This window comes from Haplochromis burtoni, unplaced genomic scaffold, assembly GCF_018398535.1.
Source record: "Haplochromis burtoni strain Fernald_Lab_line unplaced genomic scaffold, NCSU_Asbu1 Contig_36, whole genome shotgun sequence".
Classification (NCBI taxonomy): Eukaryota; Metazoa; Chordata; class Actinopteri; order Cichliformes; family Cichlidae; genus Haplochromis; species Haplochromis burtoni.
The window spans coordinates 2,996,389-3,016,164 of record NW_024582397.1 but is presented as its reverse complement, the minus strand read 5'-3'; the positions used below and the strand labels follow the sequence as shown (position 1 = coordinate 3,016,164).

Below are 19,776 nucleotides of genomic sequence, written 5' to 3'. Positions count from 1 at the left end.
CAGTAGCAAAAAATTTTTTCCCTGTAGTAAACAGTGACATATATATATATATGTATATATATATACACTGGCTTATACTAAAATAGTAAATATGCATTCTAATTTTATTTTAACTGCATTTATTTCTCTTAGAAAACACTAGCGGTAAATATACGGCTTATATGAATAGCCACAGTGAGGTAGTATACAGTATATTCGTTGTTTAGAAAGTAACAAAAATGGTCATAAAGTAAAAAGTCACCAGAGTGTATTGAAACACAGCGTTTAACCCCAAATGCCTTCACATTGGGGATGGACCATTTCATTACGCTACGGTGAATTGCTGTCCATGGTGCTGAAACCTTTGTGGATTCTCCAAAACTATGGACCTTGTAGTGGACTAAACAGTATTTTTGCCCTGCTTTTGGTTGCATATAAACTGTATATATAAACAGTTAAAATGTAATTAATACAGGCGCATATTACTGTGCCGGGCTTATACTTTAAAGGAACTATGCAGTCGGATTTTATTTTACCTGCATTTCATAGAATTTCATAGAATTTAGTTTCTCCACAGTTATCACGGATCAACCAGAGGTCATTGATGGTTTTACCGAGCTTTTCATTCACCACCCACGTCACTGCATGTATCAGCAACTCGGTATCATTATCAGCCATTTAAAATCACATGGTGAAAAACCCTATAGGCTAGCTAAAGCCGCGATGCTGTCAATGATTAGTGTGGATGTGCTGGCACAGGGCAGGTAGAGTGAGAAAAGGAATAAGAGAGGGAGTGATTTGGAGCGAGAGAGAGAGAGAGAGAGAATGAGGGAGGGAGGGAGAGAGAGAAAGAGAGAGAGGGAGGATGCTGCCAGCGGAAAATGGCTGCTGCAACCTCAAGCCTATCCTGATACACCGAAACGACATCAAGGTGGAGAGAGAGAGCGAGAGCAAGAGAGAGAAAGATTAGGAAAATGAGAGCAGATGGAGAGAGAATGTGAGCGAGCCTGAGTGTTTCCTGAAAGGAGGATAAAAAGAGAGAGAGAGGGAGAGAGAGAGAGAGAGAGAGGAGACCCTGGGGTGGGCTGCTGCAAGCGGCGGGCAACACCGAGCCATGGAGGGCGAGTAAGTCCTTACATTTTCATTTTTAACATTGCACATATATATTCAATCGTCCGCCAAAAAAAAAAAAAAAAAAAAAAAAAAAAAGGTCAGCCAATCCAAATTAGCGCAGAGCCGAACCCATCACTTTGTGACCAGGTGGACTGAAAACCAAGCTAAAAAACTACATGTATTGAGTTTAATTTGAATCTACTGTAAAAAAAAAAAAAAAAAAAAAAAAAACCGGATAGGAAAGAACGCCACCACCCTCAGTGTTACACCAGTATCATGCACTGTTATCACATTCGGTGCTCTACAGTTTAGCAGGCTGCCGAGAATAAAAACACCATTACGTAGTTTTGAATCAACAGCATACACCCCATTTCCGATATATCCACGCCAAATTGTGATAAATGTCAAGCCACCTACATGTGGACCTGTGCTTTTTGGATGACTGGCACACGGCATGCACGCACAAAATTAACGAAATAACAACAATTATTGTACTGAGCAAACATCGGGTGCTGTGCAGCAATTCAAAAACGAAATGCGTGGTTAGTGATTGGTAAAAACAAGCACGAAATCAGTCAGTGTGTAAAATGTATGGAGGGGGGAGGCGAAATATGGCGAGTTTGGGGCCAGCATCGCGTCATTCAAGACATGGCTACAGTAAAACGAGGGAGGGATGGAGGCGTTGTGATTTTTATCAACGTGTCTCGGGGTTTCATTATGATTTTTTAAAGCCAAACTTTATGAATGAAATGTGATTTTTCTCTCTCCCTCGCTCTCCCTCATTCTCACCCCTCCTCTCCTTCTTCCCTTTTCTAATCGGGCCCCCTCCCCCCATCTCTCGTTTCCTCTCCATCCTCTCACCCACTCGTTCGTTTTTTTCCTTCTTCTTCTTCTTCTTCTTCTTCCTCTCCTCCATTCTTCCCTTTTCACACGCGATTGCATTGTATTTGGGCCTAAAACGTTTTTTGCGGCGAAATGTATAACGCGCAGTGCAGTGTCAAATCCAGTCTCGCTCCATCCCATTCATAAAAAAATATAACATAATATCGGGGTGTGTTAATGAGTGCGTGCAGCAGGGGCGGAATGGAGACAGGGAGCGTCTTAAGAAAAATAATTGCAACAATTAAAATTCAGTGTGCTTTGAAAAATGACAAAAAGATGCAGCTGTGCATGCATTACAAACACATGTCGAACTGCAGTGCTGAATTATTCAGCCGATTTGGCGAGAGCAGCTTCTTCTTCTTCTTCTTTTTGTAAGAATGCCGGGCCTCTGATGGCGATGGGTGCGTTCATTGATACGTCTATCTTGGAAACACTCATTCTTCCTCCCTCCTCCCATTTGGCCATTTCTCTCCTCCTCAACCTTGGCGTTCTTTCTATCAATTTGCTCCATAGCCCCTTAATTTTGAGCCCATATAGCTCACACTATAGCTTAACATTCTAGCTTTCAAACACTCCTAGCAGCAGAAATGCTTAGGAAATGCTAACACCAAGTCAGACTGATACTTAAAATTAGATTTACCGGTCACATGAGTAATTGCCTTAGCTATGAGTTACTGTATGATATACCTTTGAGTGGTCATGTTGCATAGCCACGACTCATAGTCCAACTAAGCTGTCAGTTTTGTGGTTTTTGTGTGAATTTCTTTATGGAAACATGTGTGCTGGCATCAATCCTGACCCTGAAATCCTCACACTGTACTGAAATTTTGTGTTCTGAAAGTTGATCTGGCTTTACCTGTTTTCACTTGAATGACTGTGCATATCAGTTGCTGCAGGTATTTGTGCTCATGTGTGTGCCAGTGTGTGTTTATTATTATAGTGCATACCAATAAGTTTATTCTGCTCATCTGGACTTAGAGCTTTTTAGTCTCAGGGTGAAGAGAAAAAGTCACTTGGATGAGTGACAAAGTCTTTCTCCCACTGAAAAGGCTACAGCCAGATGAAGAGAATAGACATTTTGGGATTTCCTAACCTGGATGATTGAGCATGCATCAAGACATTAGGATACACTGGTTAATCAGCCATGGCCTGGGCTCACTCTTGGTTTCCCTGACAGTGTGCGTGTTCGTGCGGTGGTGATGACACGTGATGACTCCAGTGGCGGTTGGGTGCCCCTTGGAGGTGGTGGCCTCAGTCATGTGGTCATATGTAAGGGGCGGAGTCATGATGGCAGGGGACGGAGGGAGTACATCATACGTGGAGAACGGCTGCGAGATCGAGCAGTGAGTGTGTGCGTGTGTTATGCCTGTCTTTGGTGACACGTTGCTTGTCAACACCATCCAAAGACTGTAGATATATGCTGTCTTAAAACTTAAGGAAGGACTAGATCTTAATTGGTTAACTAACTTCTTAAATTGTCTGGAATGATGTTTCTGTCTAGCCGGTGCTGGAGTGTGCAGTGCAAAAAGGGTTAGTGTACAACAAGGTGAACCCCATCTTCCATCACTGGCGAGTAGAGGATCGAAAGTTTGGCCTTACATTCCAGAGCCCTGCCGATGCCATCTCCTTTGAGAAAGGGCTTCAGACTGTCATAGACAAGCTCGACAGAGGTAGACATGAGCTGCGTATAAAATATGATTCATAGAAAATATGCAGGAAAACCTAAGTCATCTCTTTTTACGTTTACAAGGCTCTGACTCGCCCTCATCCTCCACGCCAGAAGAGGCCGACACTGAGGATGACGGACAAGCTGTGAGTAACCGAACAGGTCATTGTTTGACCACATATTGAATAAAATGGGTTTGTGTATTCTGTCACCTGACCCAAATGCAGTCATTGTTGATTTTTGATTTGCGGGGTGGCATGCAACCTCTATCAGTCTCATACAGGAAGTGAGTCGTCATCCAACAGCAGAAAGGAGATGCTTCCCAAACCCATCACCATAGTGACAAGCGAGTCATCGTCTACTTGCTTCGTGCGGTCGGAAGAGTTTAGTTTTGGATCCAGCCATGCTGTAACCACGCAAACACCTGCTCAGGTAGCACACCACCTCCTGCTCTAGCTGTAGTTTACTGACTAGACCATACCACTGCACTGAGAATAATGTGCACATCTTGATATGTGCATTTGTAACTGATTTTTCAGTTATTTGCACTTATTTGCAGTTATTTCTCGTCAATAAACACTTTAAAAGCTGAGTAATGATTTCTGCAGACAACCTAGAAAGAGGTTTGTGAGCTGTTTTAGATCCCCCCCCCAAAAAAAACCCATCAACTGTTTTGGTTGATTTCCCCCCCCCTCTGTCCCCACTGTTAAGTCCATGCAAGTTTATTTGTTCTGCATTGAGAATGCATAAAGTGAGATTTTAACAGGTGTGGCCTTTTCTATTTCTTGTGTATGGATGTGGGATATCTGAGAAATGAAAACCTTCTATAACCACTGCCATAGTACACAATGTTCCTGACTCACTCTGTAATCCTACACCCTCTCCACAGATCCACACCAGGTCGGGCCAGCACCAACTCTCACAAATGACGGCTGTGTTGAATCCCCCGGTGCCCCCGCCCCCACCTCCTGCTCCACCTACTCCTCCTGTAGGTCCCCCAGCCTCATCTCCCCTGTCCCCCCTCTCACCCACTATTTCATTGCTGGAGGAGGGAGACCTGCACAGTGTGGACCCTTGCAAAGACCTGTGGGGTTCTCGAGGTTATGAGGATTACAGACGGGCAGGGGCCACAAGGACTATGGTTGGGGGGCTGACTGGCGGTGTGGTTGTTGGTGGTGGAGGAAGCCTGCAGGACAAGTCAGAGCTGTGCGTGGTTCGCTTTGAGAAGGAGCTGGCGGGAGTGGGTTCGGCAGGCTGTGATGTGACTGTGAGCTTGGACAGTAAAGCCTCCCAGCGTTTATCCTCATCGTCACCCATCTGTATGTCCATGCCCAATGCTGTATCCGGCGTGTCCTCAGGTGCCGGTTCACCCCAGGAGACGGGTAAAGGCTCGCCGTCGCCCTGCTGCATCCACACATCCCTGGCCACTCCCCGGTCGCGGACTCGTAAGAGAGGAGGAGGGGCCAGTAGTAGTGGTGACCCAGGAGCAATCTCTCCCGATGATGACAGCCCGTGCCCTCAGGCTTCATCGTCATGCTCGTCTCGCTGTGTGTACTGCCGCTCTGTTTTCAGTGCTTCAGAGAATGGGCGGGGCCGATGCAGAGATGCCCCAGACCCGGCCCTGCACTGCCTGCGCCAGTGGACCTGTGTGTGGTGCGCAGAGAGTCTGCTCTACCACTGCATGTCGGACTCTGAGGGAGAGTTCTGGGAGCCTTGTTCATGTGATGACTCAATGGGGGGCCACCCGCATCCCCTCTGCTGTGCCCGCTGGTTGGCCCTCCTGGCCCTGTCTCTCTTTGTGCCCTGCATGTGCTGCTACCTGCCTTTGCGCGCCTGCCTGCGATGTGGGGAGAGGTGTGGCTGCTGTGGGGGAAAGCACAAGGCAGTCCGATGAAGCCAGGCTTTTGGGAGGGAGGGGTTTCCTGGACCGAGGGGGTTTGGGTATTGAGAGAAGAGAGCATCCGTTAGGACGCAGAAGGTTGGCCCTAAATAGGAACAGTGCTCTCAGTAGACCCAGACCTCTGGCCCGCCAAAGCCCCACAGCCTTCCGCTGCATTCGGCTCTTTCTCTTTTCAACCTGGGGCCTTCCTCACTGGTCCATGCCTGCTGTAGGTGCATTGCACTCAGACCAGGCTCTGTGGGAGTTATAGTGGATTTATTGAGGAGTGGCTGATCTAGAGTTAGCTGTCAGTGACTTTATCACAGAAAGAAGGTGGCAGAGGCAACAGTGAAGTGTACACTGTTTCAAATGTCCGTTTTTTTTTTATTTAGAAAGGAAAAAAAACTCAAAAAACAAAAGATGTTTATATATATGATTGTTATAATTTTAATTGGTATATTTTATTAAATGTAAAACATATTGACAGAATCCCCAAATGGCACACACATTCACGTACTCACAAACATGAGATCTTGGGGAAGTTATTTGTTCCATGTTGGCCTGTTTATCAGTCAGATGAACAGATGTCACCCTTTACCTCTAATTTTACCTCAGATGTTACTAAAAACAAGGAAAGAAAAAAAAGGAGAGATGTTTGGTGTGAATGAGCACATGGTGCATGCAGTCTTCAAGAGAGTACAAGCATCTGAGACCACTAGTGTTGTCCTTTGATTATACCGCATTATACCACAATGGGAGAAAGGTTATCAAATGCAAAGAGACAATTATTGTTAAGGGAAGTTGCAATGATGACCACCAAGACTTAAAAGTCATAACATGATTCATAATGATCCTTTGTAACCAAACACATGGTTACTTTTTTGTTTCCAAAAAGAAAAAAGGAGAATATGTGTCTAGCATTCAGCACCCTCACATTTGCACATACATGTATTTTTCCCATATTCCCAAGTATTTTCAATATATATCATAGAAATCCTCATATCCCACCACTGTACTTGTTGAATCAGTCAAGGTGCTTACAACTGAGGCCTCTGAGCGAGTCTATTCTACCTAATGTACACAGTGACTGCACTGTCCCCAAAGAAAAACAAAACAGGACCCCATGGTAACCAATCTGTTGATGTGTCTCGGCCTCTGTGTGAGACACCACCAAAAATTTAAGTGCAATGAACAATGTTTCAAAATTTATTTTTGTACTGGTTAGTCATGTTAGTATACACTAAGCAGTAATGGAAAAGTGTTGAAACTGAATACTGTAGTGTGTTGCTGTGCTCGACATCAAGCATAACAGAAAAACAGGAACACAAAGTTGTCTTTGAGCAGCAGCACGTAGCTCGCAGGTGCGACATTCGAACGCGTCTGCTGCAGACTGTTGACGCTGTGATTAGAAAAAGACACATTAACTTGAAAACGCTGAACGAAACAGGCGATGCGGTTTTTATATTGCTTTAAGTGGAAGGTCAAAAAAGCTGCTATTTTTACGCTATTCTATTCAAACGTTCCCACTGCCTGTTGTCAACTGGAGTGGTTGCGTGATTTAGAAACAAAGCTCCAAGTTTCTGTTCCACCCAGGGTGCGGAAGATTTTGTAAATTTAAAGCTGGCATTAAAGATGAATTTGCCCCGAGACATTTTTAAAAATGTTGCTGGTGATGTACCTTGCATTTCTATGTTTTATTTTGCTGATTGGCAGGATACATTTCTACTTCCAGTTAATAACCAGTTAAAGGTGCATTAATAGTTCATTTAGACCAAGAAATGGACAAAAAAAAAATCCTTTCATTTTTGTAGGAATTCCTTAGAATACAGGTACAGGGATATTTGTTTACAGTATGTCTTTTTGTTTCACCTTACAAATTGCCACATTGCATAAAAGACAAGCACACCAGTTCCACTATAGAAAGGTGCGTCACTTCCAAAATTAAATACAACAAGAAAATTTGGGCTTTTTCTGTTAAGTGAAAAAACTTAAATAAGGCCATAATGGTTATATAATATGTATTAAATGCAATAAGCTTTAAGTCATTAAAAAAATCATCACAAAGTAAAAAAAGTTGATTGTTGTTGATTTTGCAGCTTTAAAAAAAAACAAAAGTCAACAAATTTAAATAACACATGGAATGTACTGAGAATCCCAGAAAGGTAATACAAGTGTAAGTGATGGATATACCTTTTTTTGTATAAGGAAACCAGTGCTGACCGAGTTTCGTTGTCTCAAATGCAGCATCACCTGGGTGGACTTTAAATTATGGCAGAATGAACCTTTCAGAAGCTTCACCATATTATTTACATTTTAAGTTTAGCCAAGAATATTTATCCAAAGTGACTTAAAGTGAGTGAAGAGACAGTAGGGTTCAGAGTCAGGACATGCAACTGCTGATGAACACAAGCCTCGATCTCTTGGTTATGGGACATTGTCTTTACTACTAGGCCAGCCTGCCAACATTGTTGGTCCTCTTAATTTTTTTATTTTTTTTAAAGACGCCCTGTCACAATGGCAGGAAATTCAAACCCAGTCACACGACTGCCATCCCCTGATTCAAAACCTTTGTCTTTCTCTCTCACACACACACTCACACACACTCTCTCCACAAATCTGATAGATCCTCACACACAGACACACGTGTTCACTCGATGGTGCAGAACTAGTAAAGCCATTGCACACAGTTTGCTGCTTCTGGTTCAGAAATGGTGTTAGAGTACAGTACTGACAGTCATGCGATCACAATTGCAGGCCCCATTCTTACATCTTAATAAATGTGCCTTTTGATTTGAGTAATCAATAACTTATGATTTCTAAGTAACTCTGTATTAAGTACTATTTCCTTTTTTGATTATTAATTTCTGCCAATGTGCATATTTTCAAATGTACGTATTTATTAGTTTCAAAGTAATTAATGAGATATTACCTGTTTATTTATTTATTGAGATATTTATTCTGATTCTTTATTTTTTTGAGACAGGTTTTTATCTTCTGTGCTGTCTTACTTCTGACTTTGTGCCAATGTGCTGCTTTGAGGTGTTACATATCGTGGGTTTGTATCATTATTAAACCCTCACTCTATATTTTAAAAGCGTTTTCTTCTTTCTCATGTGTGCATGTATAAAACTCACTGTGCCGTTTCCCAAACACTGGTTCAAATTGCTTTATAACTGTTCCATAGAGCTGTGGAAGGAATCTTTTTTTTTTAAAGAAAAAAGCCTATAAATGTATTCTTTTGTTAAACACACATTTATTTCTTGCCTTTGATTATTACTCAAATATTTATATTATATTTTGTAAAAAAAAAAAAATTAAGGAGACTAGTTTTCTAAATCTGCATCTCTCCTACAGGAACAGGACTTTACAGTAAGCTACAACAGAATATAACAAGTGACCACTAGAGGGCAGGAACATTGCCTCAAAAAAAGATCCACAAGTATTAAAAAGGGAGGAAGAAGACACAAATTTTCCATTAAAATAAAAACAAAACAACACCCCCCACAACCACCACCAAAACTGTGATTAGCTGTTATCCTTTGGATGCTGGGGTCCATTACTTTGCAGAATACATGTGCTGCCTTTTATGTTTGAGGATCTCAGTGGAGGTGAGGGTCAGGTCTTGATTGCACACATCGCAGTGATAAACTCTGGTAAGGCTTGATACTGATGAAGAGCTTGCTTTTCCACCCTCTGGCTCTGAAATAAAATACAAAATAAAAACACACACAGTTGGCAAACGCACGCACACTTCGTATCAAATTCTTTAGCTCTTCTAAAATAAAGTATGTGGCCTAACGCTTAATGTGTTAAACCAATCAGAGTACAAAAGAAATTCCTGACCTTCCTCAGGCTGCTGCTGTTCTCCAGCCGGCCTGCAGGAAGCTTCATGATGCATTCTTTCCAGTGGAGTTAGAGGCATGTACAGGTCACAGTTGGGACAGCTCCAGAAAGTACGTAAGCACTCACTGTAGAGGTCTTTTGAATCCTGCGAATCATAATTTAGAAATACTAAAATAATGCGTAGATTTAATAAGACAAGCTGCGCGGTTTCATTCCAAAATGATCTGTTTTCATGCATGAACAAAATACTCGAGACATTAAACCTAGAACTGACCATCTATTGTTTTAATTTTTAATTGTATTTTAACTTGGTTGAGGAAATGGCACGTTATAATCCATATACAGCCAAACTGCAGGTCTTTAACTATTTTTTGTCTGATGTCTCTGTTGATGCAGTTAGGTTAAAATCCTGGTTCTGACGTACACTCTGCATCTATATGAATAACATTGAAAGGGACAGTCTAGTATATAACAGTAATTTTGAGGGTCATTGTCTAAAAAGTTATGGATTCCACGTACAAGGTAAAAGTATTTCAAAAAAATGCATTTTGTCACTTGTATTACTTTGGAAGAGATTAAATTTCTGGCATAGCTTTTGATTTTGGAGGTTGATAAGTGAAACAATATACAAAGAACTCTCAAATAACTTTTCAAAAACCCCAGACAAACTTACAGTCATGAAAAAGAAATTTCCAATGTCTTTCATTTCTGTGGTTTCAAATATCAGGACATATTAAAAAAAATCACCTGGTCCTAACTATATTCTTTCTCATGAGAGGTTTAAGCATAGCCCCTTAAGGTCCTGCCAGCATTTCAAGTGGGCTGAGGTCTGAACTTTGGCAGGGCTATTCCAGCACCTTGATTCTTTTCTTATTCAGCCAGTCTGCTGTAGATGATCAGTTAGCCAAGCTTTAGCTGTCAGATAGATGGCGTCACATCTGACTCCAGTATACTTTGGTATACACAGGAAGACTCCAGACCAGCAAACATCCAAACCTACTTTAACACAGGTGGTCACACTTGCAAATGTTCAATTAATCAAGTACATTTGATTAACAACTGGCTGCTACTTTCCATCTTAATTCACATGAAAGCAATTTGGGTAATTATTACTTTTATTATATATATATATATATATATATATATGTTTCATTTTCTTAATTTTGGGATGTTTTTAGGATGTTTTAGAGACCAGATGATTTTTTAAATTATGTTCTGATATGTAAAACTCTAGAATTGTCCTTCTTTCAACTTCCATTGCTATATAGGGAATGTAATATGTAAATACAGCCCTAAGAGCTGAAACAATAATTTCTTTGAAACTTTAACTCAATGCATTTCTGAATTGCTGCTGTTTTTAGACAAACTCACAGCCAGACAGTTGTAGGTGAAAAAGTTGGTGACACGTAGGCCTCCTTTAATGGGGTCTGGCTTGGCCTCGGCTCCTGGAAACAGCGGGTTTAAATCTCCAGCTTTAGTGTTCGACGACACAGACTCAGACTGAGGACCAATGTACAGGTTCTGGGTCTGGAAAGCTGAGAGTCGCCGAAGGCTATAAGTGACCTGTTAGGGAAAGTAACAAATACACAAAAAACCATTTTGATTATTAACGTATTGGTCTTATGTACATTGTTTACATTTTATCAGCTGTTTAGTGATGTGTTAAATTGTTTCTGCAACAAATGGGCGATTCTTCTAACTTTATCGTTCTGCTTCTCTGTGTTCTAGGATCATCAAGTGATGGCCATTATACAGTAACAACCAAGCTGGCACATCAGTACCTCAGTGTAGAGCAGAAAGCGGACCAGGCTTTCACTCAGCTTTTGCACAACTCTGCGGGACACCCCCTGCCCGACTGCTGCTCCCCCTGTTGAGTTCTGTCCCAGCTGGGCCTGCAGCAGGCGCTCCCACTCAGCCCTGAGAGTAAGCGCTGTGGACAGCACCTTCAGAGCCTCCTCTGGCTCCTTCAGCTCCAACTCCAGCCAGCCGTCCACCACTAGTCGCGCACAGTCAGCGTTAGTGTCCACTGAGTTTGCTACCAGCAGCAGCGCCTGGTGAACAAATTAGAAATGATTAATACATCATATATGAACTGGCAAAAACTGGAAGTAATGGAAGAGACGATGAAATAAAACCATAACCTGACACAGAATCCCCCATAAAGTTTTCTTTTCCACAGCCATTATTCATCCCTATATTCTGATGTTCCTCTCTTTATTAAACCTGCACACTGACAACATTGTGCCACAGTTCTTGCTACTTAATATGTTACTAAGTGAAAAAAATAAACTAAACTGGAAGAAAGGAATACACCGTCCAGTTTAATTTACTGTCCCATGTGTGGTGTGTACCCAAATAGCACATCGTAATACAAAGAGAATTCCATGTAATCCAGTTTAGTTTAATTTAAAGCATGCAACTTGGTGCAACACTGGAGCGAGTGCATTAATGGATTTCAAGAAAATATTACTATGTTAAGTATTTGTCCTACTCTGAATCGGTAATAGCATCAAACTGGATTAGTTTTGTTTACATTCACAGTATCAGGTGTCTTTAAGGTAATACAGAGCGTTATTATCCAACATGTTTTTTTTGTTAAAATGTAGTGGTTTGTGGAGGAAATAGGGATATCCCACATCAGGTACTAACTTGTAGCGCTGGAACCCGCACACAGTTTGACAAATAGGGTTTGTTGGTCTCCAACAGAGTGACGAAGGCTAACAGCTGGTGTTTGGTGCTGTCTCTCCTATCAGGCCCTGCAGGCAGGAAACACAGATGACATGTGAGATATTCAATAGAAGATCAAAGGTAAACTCAGTGATCAGAGGGCAGAAAAAGAGAGATTATGTTTAACTGGAAACAAATGAAAGCACTGCTGACCCTTTATTGCCTTGAGCAGGTTACGGTTTCTCTTTGTCATATAAAGTTGGACTTTATATGACAGGAAATGTGGTTTCATATAATAAATCAGATTAGTGAAGATGTTGTTTTTGCTAGTTTTAAAGTAACTTTGAAAAAGAAATGCTCCTCCTTGTTACTGATTGAGAATTTAGGAAAATCTGTGAAATGCTGTGTTTAAATATCTTAAAATATAATTCTGACCAGATTAACCCACCAATGTAAAAGCGTTATCTAATTACAAGCCAAATTTTTACAAATATCAAAAATACTTTTATTTACAATCCAATGTAATTCATCAAAGAAAAATTCAAAATATCAGAATCAACCAAGCATCTAAGGGTGAACTGATGGTCAAAGAGAATCAAACAAATACAAATACAGTGACTCATTTTATGAGGGACAGATTAAGATTTTTACAAATTAGACATCACATAGAGAAGGTAATATTTGGATAAGACGTAGTCTGTTGTTCTGAGGATCATTATAAAAGGTTATAAATCAGTGCCAAGGTTTAGATGTTGTCCTAAATGATACAGTGGATTAACAGAATGAAAGAAGAAGGCATAATACGCATAAAGGAAAATTAGAAAAAGAGGGAATTTCACACTGTAGTTGGAAACTTGGGGAAAATTAAATACATAACAATGAAAAAGTATATTAACTCGGTCTTGGAGAGAGTTTCGATGAAAGAACGTGATGAGATTCTTCACCTGCACAAAGCAGTTTTTGAAATTTGTCGAGGAATATGTTGCTGGAGGGGTTTTGGGGGGTTTTATTCCCCCATTTCTTTGGTGTTGTACACTACTACAGCAATACTGGTGTATGGTGTAAGACGAGCATGGAATAAATATCCAATGTAAAAGTGCTCATTTCTGTTAAGGTTTGAGACTAGATATATTAGAAGAATGAAATAAAAATAAATATTTGTTCAGTATTTTCTGATAGCCAGTAAAAAAGCTCTTATAAGAAAAAGGTTAGCATCAGTCTCAACAGAGAAAGGAAGGTGAAAGTTTGTACACTGTTGGGAACTTTGGACAAGAGGTATCATCAGATCAACTGTGTAACGGCTTTTATTTTACATCTGCTGTACAAAAAATAAAATAAAAAATAAGAATGTGAAGGTAGGTTGTACCCATTTCTCCAGTGTCACCCTCAGGCACCTGTAACACTTCTGGGTCACTGGCAAACACACTGGTTGGGTGAATCACCACTCCTTGCTTATTCCTTGTGTGAAACACCTACACAACATAAGATCACAAAATGGAAGTTTCATTTTTCTCCTTAATTTTTTTCAGTCACCAAAAAAATAATCAGATTACTGTATATTATATGTTTTATGTTATAAAAGGAAATTCAGTGTAGAAGGAAGCCTGACCTGGTCAGAGTCTTTGCGGGTGGAGTTGTGTTCATCGGGCAGTGCCAGCTGAGGGTACAGGCCTCTGCAAAGCAGGAGCTTGAGCAAAGCCTGCTGGTGTGAGGACAAGTCCTGACTGACAGCCTCCTGCAGCTCTGACACATTATGCCGTAACTTGAACTTCACCTCCTATTGCAAACCAAACAGCACCATGGGAAAAAGATATTAATAATAACAAAACTGACTTCAGCTTTTCACCAGAGCCTGCTATACTTGCTGCTTTATTTGGAAGTTGAACTTACTAGTTTGAAAAACAGGAATAGATCATATTTTTAATAAAAACTAGGCAAAACAAAACTTGGGATGGGATGTGATAAAATTAAGAACAAGTTTATAGTGATATTTTTTTCTGTTACATCTTCTAAGATACCTGTATGTCCAAGTTCTGTCCAGACCCCTCCTTGTTCCTCTTAGACCTTCCTGTTTCCTCTGTGTCTGATCCTGAAGAGTCTCCTTCCTGACCCTCCTCCAGCCTCAGGACTTTACGTTTGCTTCCCTCCTGCTGTTCATGATCTCTCTTCAGCTGATGCAGCTTTCTCCTCTCAGTTAGCCTCTCCCTGCGTTGCACACGGTCACCACCAGAGGGAGTGCTATCTTCTGATTCCAGCAGGCTGTGGCTCCTCAGCAAGTCCTAATAATGAGAGGGATTTCAATACTCGTTGTCAATCGCTAAAAAGCCTGAAAATGTTTTATGAATGTATGAAATGCTTTGTGAGGAGCCTGCCTTGAACTGTCTGCGTAGGTTCACCATCTCATACAGCCGCTGCTCCTCCAAGCCTCTCCTTCTGCACCATTTTCTTGATCCACCACCTCTCTCCCCTTTTACCTGTTTTCGAAATCAGTTTTGCGTCCAGTGAAGACGATTTTATGACCTAACTGCTCCAGTGTTGATTCTCATAATATTAAACATCCAACACAACATGATGCTTGTTTTACTGACCTCCACCCAGGCATTGAAAGTGTTGAGGAGGGTAAAGGGGTCTCCTTGGTTGCTATGCAGGGGCTGCCGGGCAGTGGCACAATCTGGATTGTGCTGTGAACTACGGAGGAAAGGTGACTGAACGCTGAGGGCTGCTGCCACCGTCAGCACGGGCTCCACCAAGTTAAACAAACAGCCCAGCACCAGCATCTTCCCTAAACAGACACAAACATGCTTAACCTGAATCCAGCTGATGGATGATCACAAGACCACCACTGTGTCACTGTCAATCCATGTGAAACTTTGTATAATTACTTTTTAATGAAAGAAAAGCCTTAAATTATGTATATTACGTATTTTAACGTTTTAAAAACGTTCTTGTTATTTCTTCCACTTTATTTCACTCTCTTGCAAGCATCCTAATAGTGACTTAGGAAAAAACAAAACAAACAAACAAACTCCAACATGGTTCTGCTGTATGAAATCTTACCTATGACCACATCAACGGGAAGCTGTGCCAGCAAACTACCAATAGACGTCAGTTCACCACGACTGTCTAGCGCCCCCTGTTCCTTTAGATAAAAAACAGCATTCTGGATACTTGCAGCCGGGGGTGGATCAATAAAAACAAAGGAGAGTGGATCTCCAAGAGACATGCTCTTCATCTGCAAGAACAGAAATGAATAGATGAAGTTAAAACTTATGCAGAAGAGTTAAAAAAAAAATCTATTACTATTCTACTAACCTGCTATTCACAGAATCTTATTACCTGAAGAATGAGGGAGTCCAGAGCAACTCTGTGGATTTCAGGCACAGGATAAGGTGCGAAAGCATTGTAGTCAGACTCTGAGTAGAGCCGGTAGCAAACGCCCGGACCCGTACGACCAGCTCGACCTTTTCTCTGCTCAGAGCTGGCTCGGCTGATCCAGAACTCTTGTAGGCGTTGCATCTTGGCTTTAGGGTCAAAACTCATTTCTTTCACCTTTCCTATAAAGCAAGTTAAAAAAAACAACAACAATTTTTATAGTTGCCGTTCTACTTTTAAGTAGTGCATTATTTTGCTGTCGTTAACACTATAGCATTCTCTATTTTAAAAGCTAAACAAGAAAATGTAGCTTTGCACATTCAACTTCTCTGAAGCCTTTTACTGTACGTCCTCATTTAATTACGTTTTGTCATTTAAAACAAAGCTTTGCTGCAAAATTTAAATTTCAAGGATGGACCATCAAACTCTAGGGGGTGAGAATAAATGTACCACTCGTTCCATACCTGAATCAACAACAAAGCGCACTCCATCTATTGTGACTGATGTCTCCGCAATATTGGTAGAGATGATGCACTTTCTCACCCCAGGAGGAGCAATATCAAACACCTGAAGAGTAACGCAGTGACAGAGGCACAATTAGAATTAGAAAATCGTAACTCTAAATAACAGCTTCAAAGCTGACTGTACCTTATCCTGCTGAGCAATTGAGAGGGTGCTGTGCAGTGTTAAGATTATCCAGCGACGTGTGTGTGTGGCATAAATCTGACAGGCCTCCTGGATGGTGGAGATCTCTGCCACACCGCTAAGAAAGAGCAGCAGGTCACCACGCTCCTCTGGGGGGTAACGCTGATCGATGCCCTGCAGGATGCGCAGATACGGTCTAGGATCCAGTTTCTCAGACTTTGAGGACTGCTCCTCAGGAGGAATGGGCTGGTAAATAACCTAAGTACCATGCCAGAGGGGAAAAACAGGACATTAAACAAAAACAACTCTCAGACATGTCTGCTACTTTGATACAAAATTTTACCATTTAAATTTGTAAATAGAAACCAACACCTAGACTACCAAATTTTGCATTGTGCACTGGCTTTTTTAAAACTTCAATCATTTGACTTGTTGTTTGCATTTTATCCTAAATTAAAAATATATATATATAAAGAATGAAAATGTTTTGGCCCAGTATCTTTCCAGTGCATGTTTTTTGCCTACTAGATGCAAGAGGCAAAGTTTTAAAAATCACATCATCTTCAGTAAAATGCATATTTACACCTGTGTTTAGGGTTTGCCTCTGGTTACCTGAATAGGAAACAGCCTGCCTGGAACCTGCAGTACAGGAGCACCGCTGAAATAGTTAGAGAACAGTTTGATGTTGATGGTGGCTGACATGAGGATGAGACGTAGGTCTGGGCGGTCAGCCAGCAGAGAACGCAGGACCCCGAGAAGAAAGTCACAATGGAGGTGTCTCTCATGGACCTCGTCAACAATCACAACCTGGTACCGAGCCAGCGTACTGTCCTGCTGGATCTGTCGAAGCAGCAGCCCCTCTGTAAGGAACAGCAGCTTGGTTGCTGCGGTTCGACTTGTCTCAAAGCGGATCTGGTACCCCACCTGAAAAAGACCAATAACATTTGTGAGCTCCAAGAAACTGAAAAATATCATATATTTAATGCAGTTATAATGAAGTCAGTGTTTTAAGCAAATTTCTATAATATATTTCACTAAATTAAATATGGATTTTATTCTACTTGCTGTAGTTATCCTCATCTAGACGGAAAATAATACAGTTGGGTGAATAAGTATTTGATCCTCATCTGAATTTGTCAGTTTGCTCACTTATAAAGAAGCAAACAGTCTCTAACTTTTATGCTAGTTTCATTTTAATAGAGCAAGACAGAATATCAACCAATAATCAGGAACAAAGAACATTCCATAAAAATTTTAAATTCATTTGCATGTTACTGAGTGAAATAACGATTTGATTCCCTACAAAGCCGGCAGAATTCTGGCTTCCACAGATTGGCTGTGTATCCACGTAACAAACAATTTACAATCAATAAATCAATTACAGATACTTCTGATTTTGAGTTATGTATATAAAGCATACCTGTCCACAGAAGCAGTTTCTTTCATTTCAACCTCTATCAAAGGATATCAGGGAATCAGTTTGAGATGCCAAGCGGCAGCCAAGAAACTTAAAGAATTTAGAGATTTATGTAAAGACAAGAGGGCCAAAATCCCCCCTGAGATGTGTGCAAACCTGGCGACCAACTACAATGTCTTACCATCATGCGTGCCCACAGGGGTCAGGATACTAAGTCATGTTTTACTTGGGGATCAAATACTTATTTCACTCAGTGGCATGCAAATCAATTTATAACTTTTATCTAAAATGGTGGAGGGGTTTTTTAGTCTGTTTTTAAGATTTTTGGTTAATATTATGTGTATCTCCATTAAAATAAAACTAGCGGTAAAAATGAGAGACCATTTCTTTGGACGTAGGCAAACTTACAAACTCAGCAAGGGATCAAATAACTATTTACTCCACCATATGTTAAAATTGTATTTATTCTGCTCAAATATTGATTATATTCTTTTTCTATTTCCTTTTCCCCCTCCTTTTAGTTAACCGATGAGCAAAATTCTAGCTGATATTTTTATGGTCAACAGATGGACCCGAATTATAAAGTAAGTTTTTAGAGCTTCCTAAAGTTTCCATAAAGTCATTTTACTTTGTACTTTTAACTGTTTTGGATGAAAGGTTGGGATTGAATTCAACAAATGTAACAATCTGTCCTGACAAACCTTTGATCCATACTGATTGAGGCTCTCAAAGCTGACTCTCTTTGCGAGGGATATACAGGCAATGCGGCGAGGCTGGGTGCAGGCGATGTTATTGAAGCCAGCAGAGAGAAGGTACTGAGGGACTTGGGTTGATTTTCCACAGCCCGTGTCCCCTGCCACTACAACCACTGGGTGAAGTCGCACCAGCTCCACTATCCGATCCCGGTACTGGAAGATGGGCAGGTTCTTCTGCTCCCGGCGAAGTTTGGCAATTTTTCCAAAACTCTGTTTCTGGCTGAAATCCAGGAAATGCAGGAGCGCTAGGCGGCAGTCGGAGACCTGTTGAGCCCCTGGTCCGGAGGACCTCTGTCTGCTTCTATGCTCTGATTTCCCCATGCGCTCCTCGATGTCCCTGGTGCACACAGATACGTTAATCCGGTAGCGAGCATCGTACTCTTTGGGAAGGCCAAGATCCACCTTGCCCCTGTCCCTCCCTTTGTCTTTGTCCTCCTTTCTGATTTCAGCGCCTGACATGTCTCTCTTCGTTTTAAACCTCTGGAAGCGCTCAAAGAAAGCCCAGAACTCTTTATGTTCAGAGCTGCCAACCTGGATGTAGTCATGCTCCCGGAAAAAGATTTCGTCCAGCTGGGCTCGGCATTGCGAGCTGCCCCAGTCCCAACTCCTCTTCTCTGAAGCCATAGCGTTACTTACCTCCACCGGAATTAAGCAGGAGGCGGGTTAACCCCCCATATAATACACAACTTCCACATGTATTCGCCTTTCCAGTCTCGTAGCAGCCTTATGTTACATCTATACTAGATAAACTAGAGAGCGCATTTCAAACCCTAAAGGTTTACATTTGCCTGAATGACACGAATCTTTAATACTGCTTTAAAATGCTAAATACAGACAACTGTATATTAAAAAATAAAAGCCGGTGGGAAAACTGGAAAGTCTAAATAGGGGACAATAATACGGGTGGACAACTTCCGTTCCATCCTTTAAAATCTTCCGATCTTCCGGTGAAAGCCAGCATTTAAAAAGGAAATGGTGATTTGAAGAGATGTCACGCCCTAAACCTGCTCCTTACATGATTAATTTGAATTTGCCTTTGTCCATGGTAGAATGATCGTAAAGTATATCTTTAATAACTAAAAAAAAAAAAAGGAAAAAAAAGGGGGGACAAGAATTGGGTGGACAATTATTTGAGATTTCCGCAAATCCACAAAGGGTCAAATATATACTTACACCCCCACTATTAGTTGTAAACATGTTCCTTTGCAAGTTGCACCTCAACCAGATCATTTTGGTACCCATCAACAAACTTCTAGTATCATTCTGGCACCCTTATGCTACAAAATTTGGTGTTCTTATGTTTGAAAGCTTCACCTTTACTCCACCTCTTGTCAATGCGGCTTAATAATTCAGTCTTTGAATTAGGAGCTTCTTTCTTGGTTGGAACCCTCTCAGTCCATGGCAAAGTAAAACTCGCTCCACTGTGAAAAGTGACACTGATGTTCTTTAAATTTCCAGTTCATGCCAGGCTTTAGTCTTGGTGGTTCCGGAACATCTTAAACATTTTTCTCTTTCCTGAGGACGACAGTTGAGAAAAAAAAAAAGAAAAGAAAAAAAA

At 41.2% G+C, this 19,776-nt stretch overlaps 2 protein-coding genes across 2 annotated transcripts; one reads left to right on the top strand and one right to left on the bottom strand.

Moving 5' to 3' along the window:
- The first annotated feature begins 787 nt into the window (after positions 1–787).
- On the top strand, positions 788–8,613 carry spred3 (sprouty related EVH1 domain containing 3). The gene is made up of 6 exons (XM_005936791.3): positions 788–1,104; positions 3,152–3,317; positions 3,476–3,644; positions 3,725–3,786; positions 3,914–4,072; positions 4,530–8,613. The coding sequence occupies exons 1-6, from the start codon at positions 1,094–1,096 to the stop codon at positions 5,532–5,534; spliced, it is 1,572 nt and encodes a 523-aa protein (XP_005936853.1). The 5' UTR covers positions 788–1,093; the 3' UTR covers positions 5,535–8,613.
- Positions 8,614–8,734: 121 nt separating this feature from the next.
- dhx34 (DEAH (Asp-Glu-Ala-His) box polypeptide 34) lies at positions 8,735–19,240 on the bottom strand. Its single transcript, XM_005936818.3, has 16 exons — positions 18,165–19,240; positions 16,659–16,970; positions 16,050–16,304; positions 15,866–15,968; positions 15,366–15,583; positions 15,087–15,261; positions 14,618–14,811; positions 14,402–14,503; positions 14,048–14,308; positions 13,639–13,806; positions 13,396–13,501; positions 12,012–12,118; positions 11,144–11,413; positions 10,734–10,925; positions 9,363–9,507; positions 8,735–9,218 (listed from the first exon to the last, which is right to left on the bottom strand). The coding sequence occupies exons 1-16, from the start codon at positions 18,840–18,842 to the stop codon at positions 9,076–9,078; spliced, it is 3,429 nt and encodes a 1,142-aa protein (XP_005936880.1). The 5' UTR covers positions 18,843–19,240; the 3' UTR covers positions 8,735–9,075.
- Positions 19,241–19,776: the final 536 nt, after the last annotated feature.

What these genes read in the sequence shown, in the direction of transcription:
- spred3 (XM_005936791.3), top strand. An exon ending in CATAGACAAGCTCGACAGAG is followed by an intron (nt 3,645 to 3,724) that starts GTAGACATGAGC and finishes TACGTTTACAAG; the next exon opens with GCTCTGACTCGCCCTCATCC. An exon ending in CTGAGGATGACGGACAAGCT is followed by an intron (nt 3,787 to 3,913) that starts GTGAGTAACCGA and finishes AACCTCTATCAG; the next exon opens with TCTCATACAGGAAGTGAGTC.
- dhx34 (XM_005936818.3), bottom strand. Translation starts at nt 18,842, where the DNA reads ATGGCTTCAGAGAAGAGGAGTTGGGACTGGGGCAGCTCGCAATGCCGA. An exon ending in TGGACTCCCTCATTCTTCAG is followed by an intron (nt 15,262 to 15,365) that starts GTAATAAGATTC and finishes CTGTTCTTGCAG; the next exon opens with ATGAAGAGCATGTCTCTTGG. An exon ending in GACAGAACTTGGACATACAG is followed by an intron (nt 13,807 to 14,047) that starts GTATCTTAGAAG and finishes GGTTTGCAATAG; the next exon opens with GAGGTGAAGTTCAAGTTACG.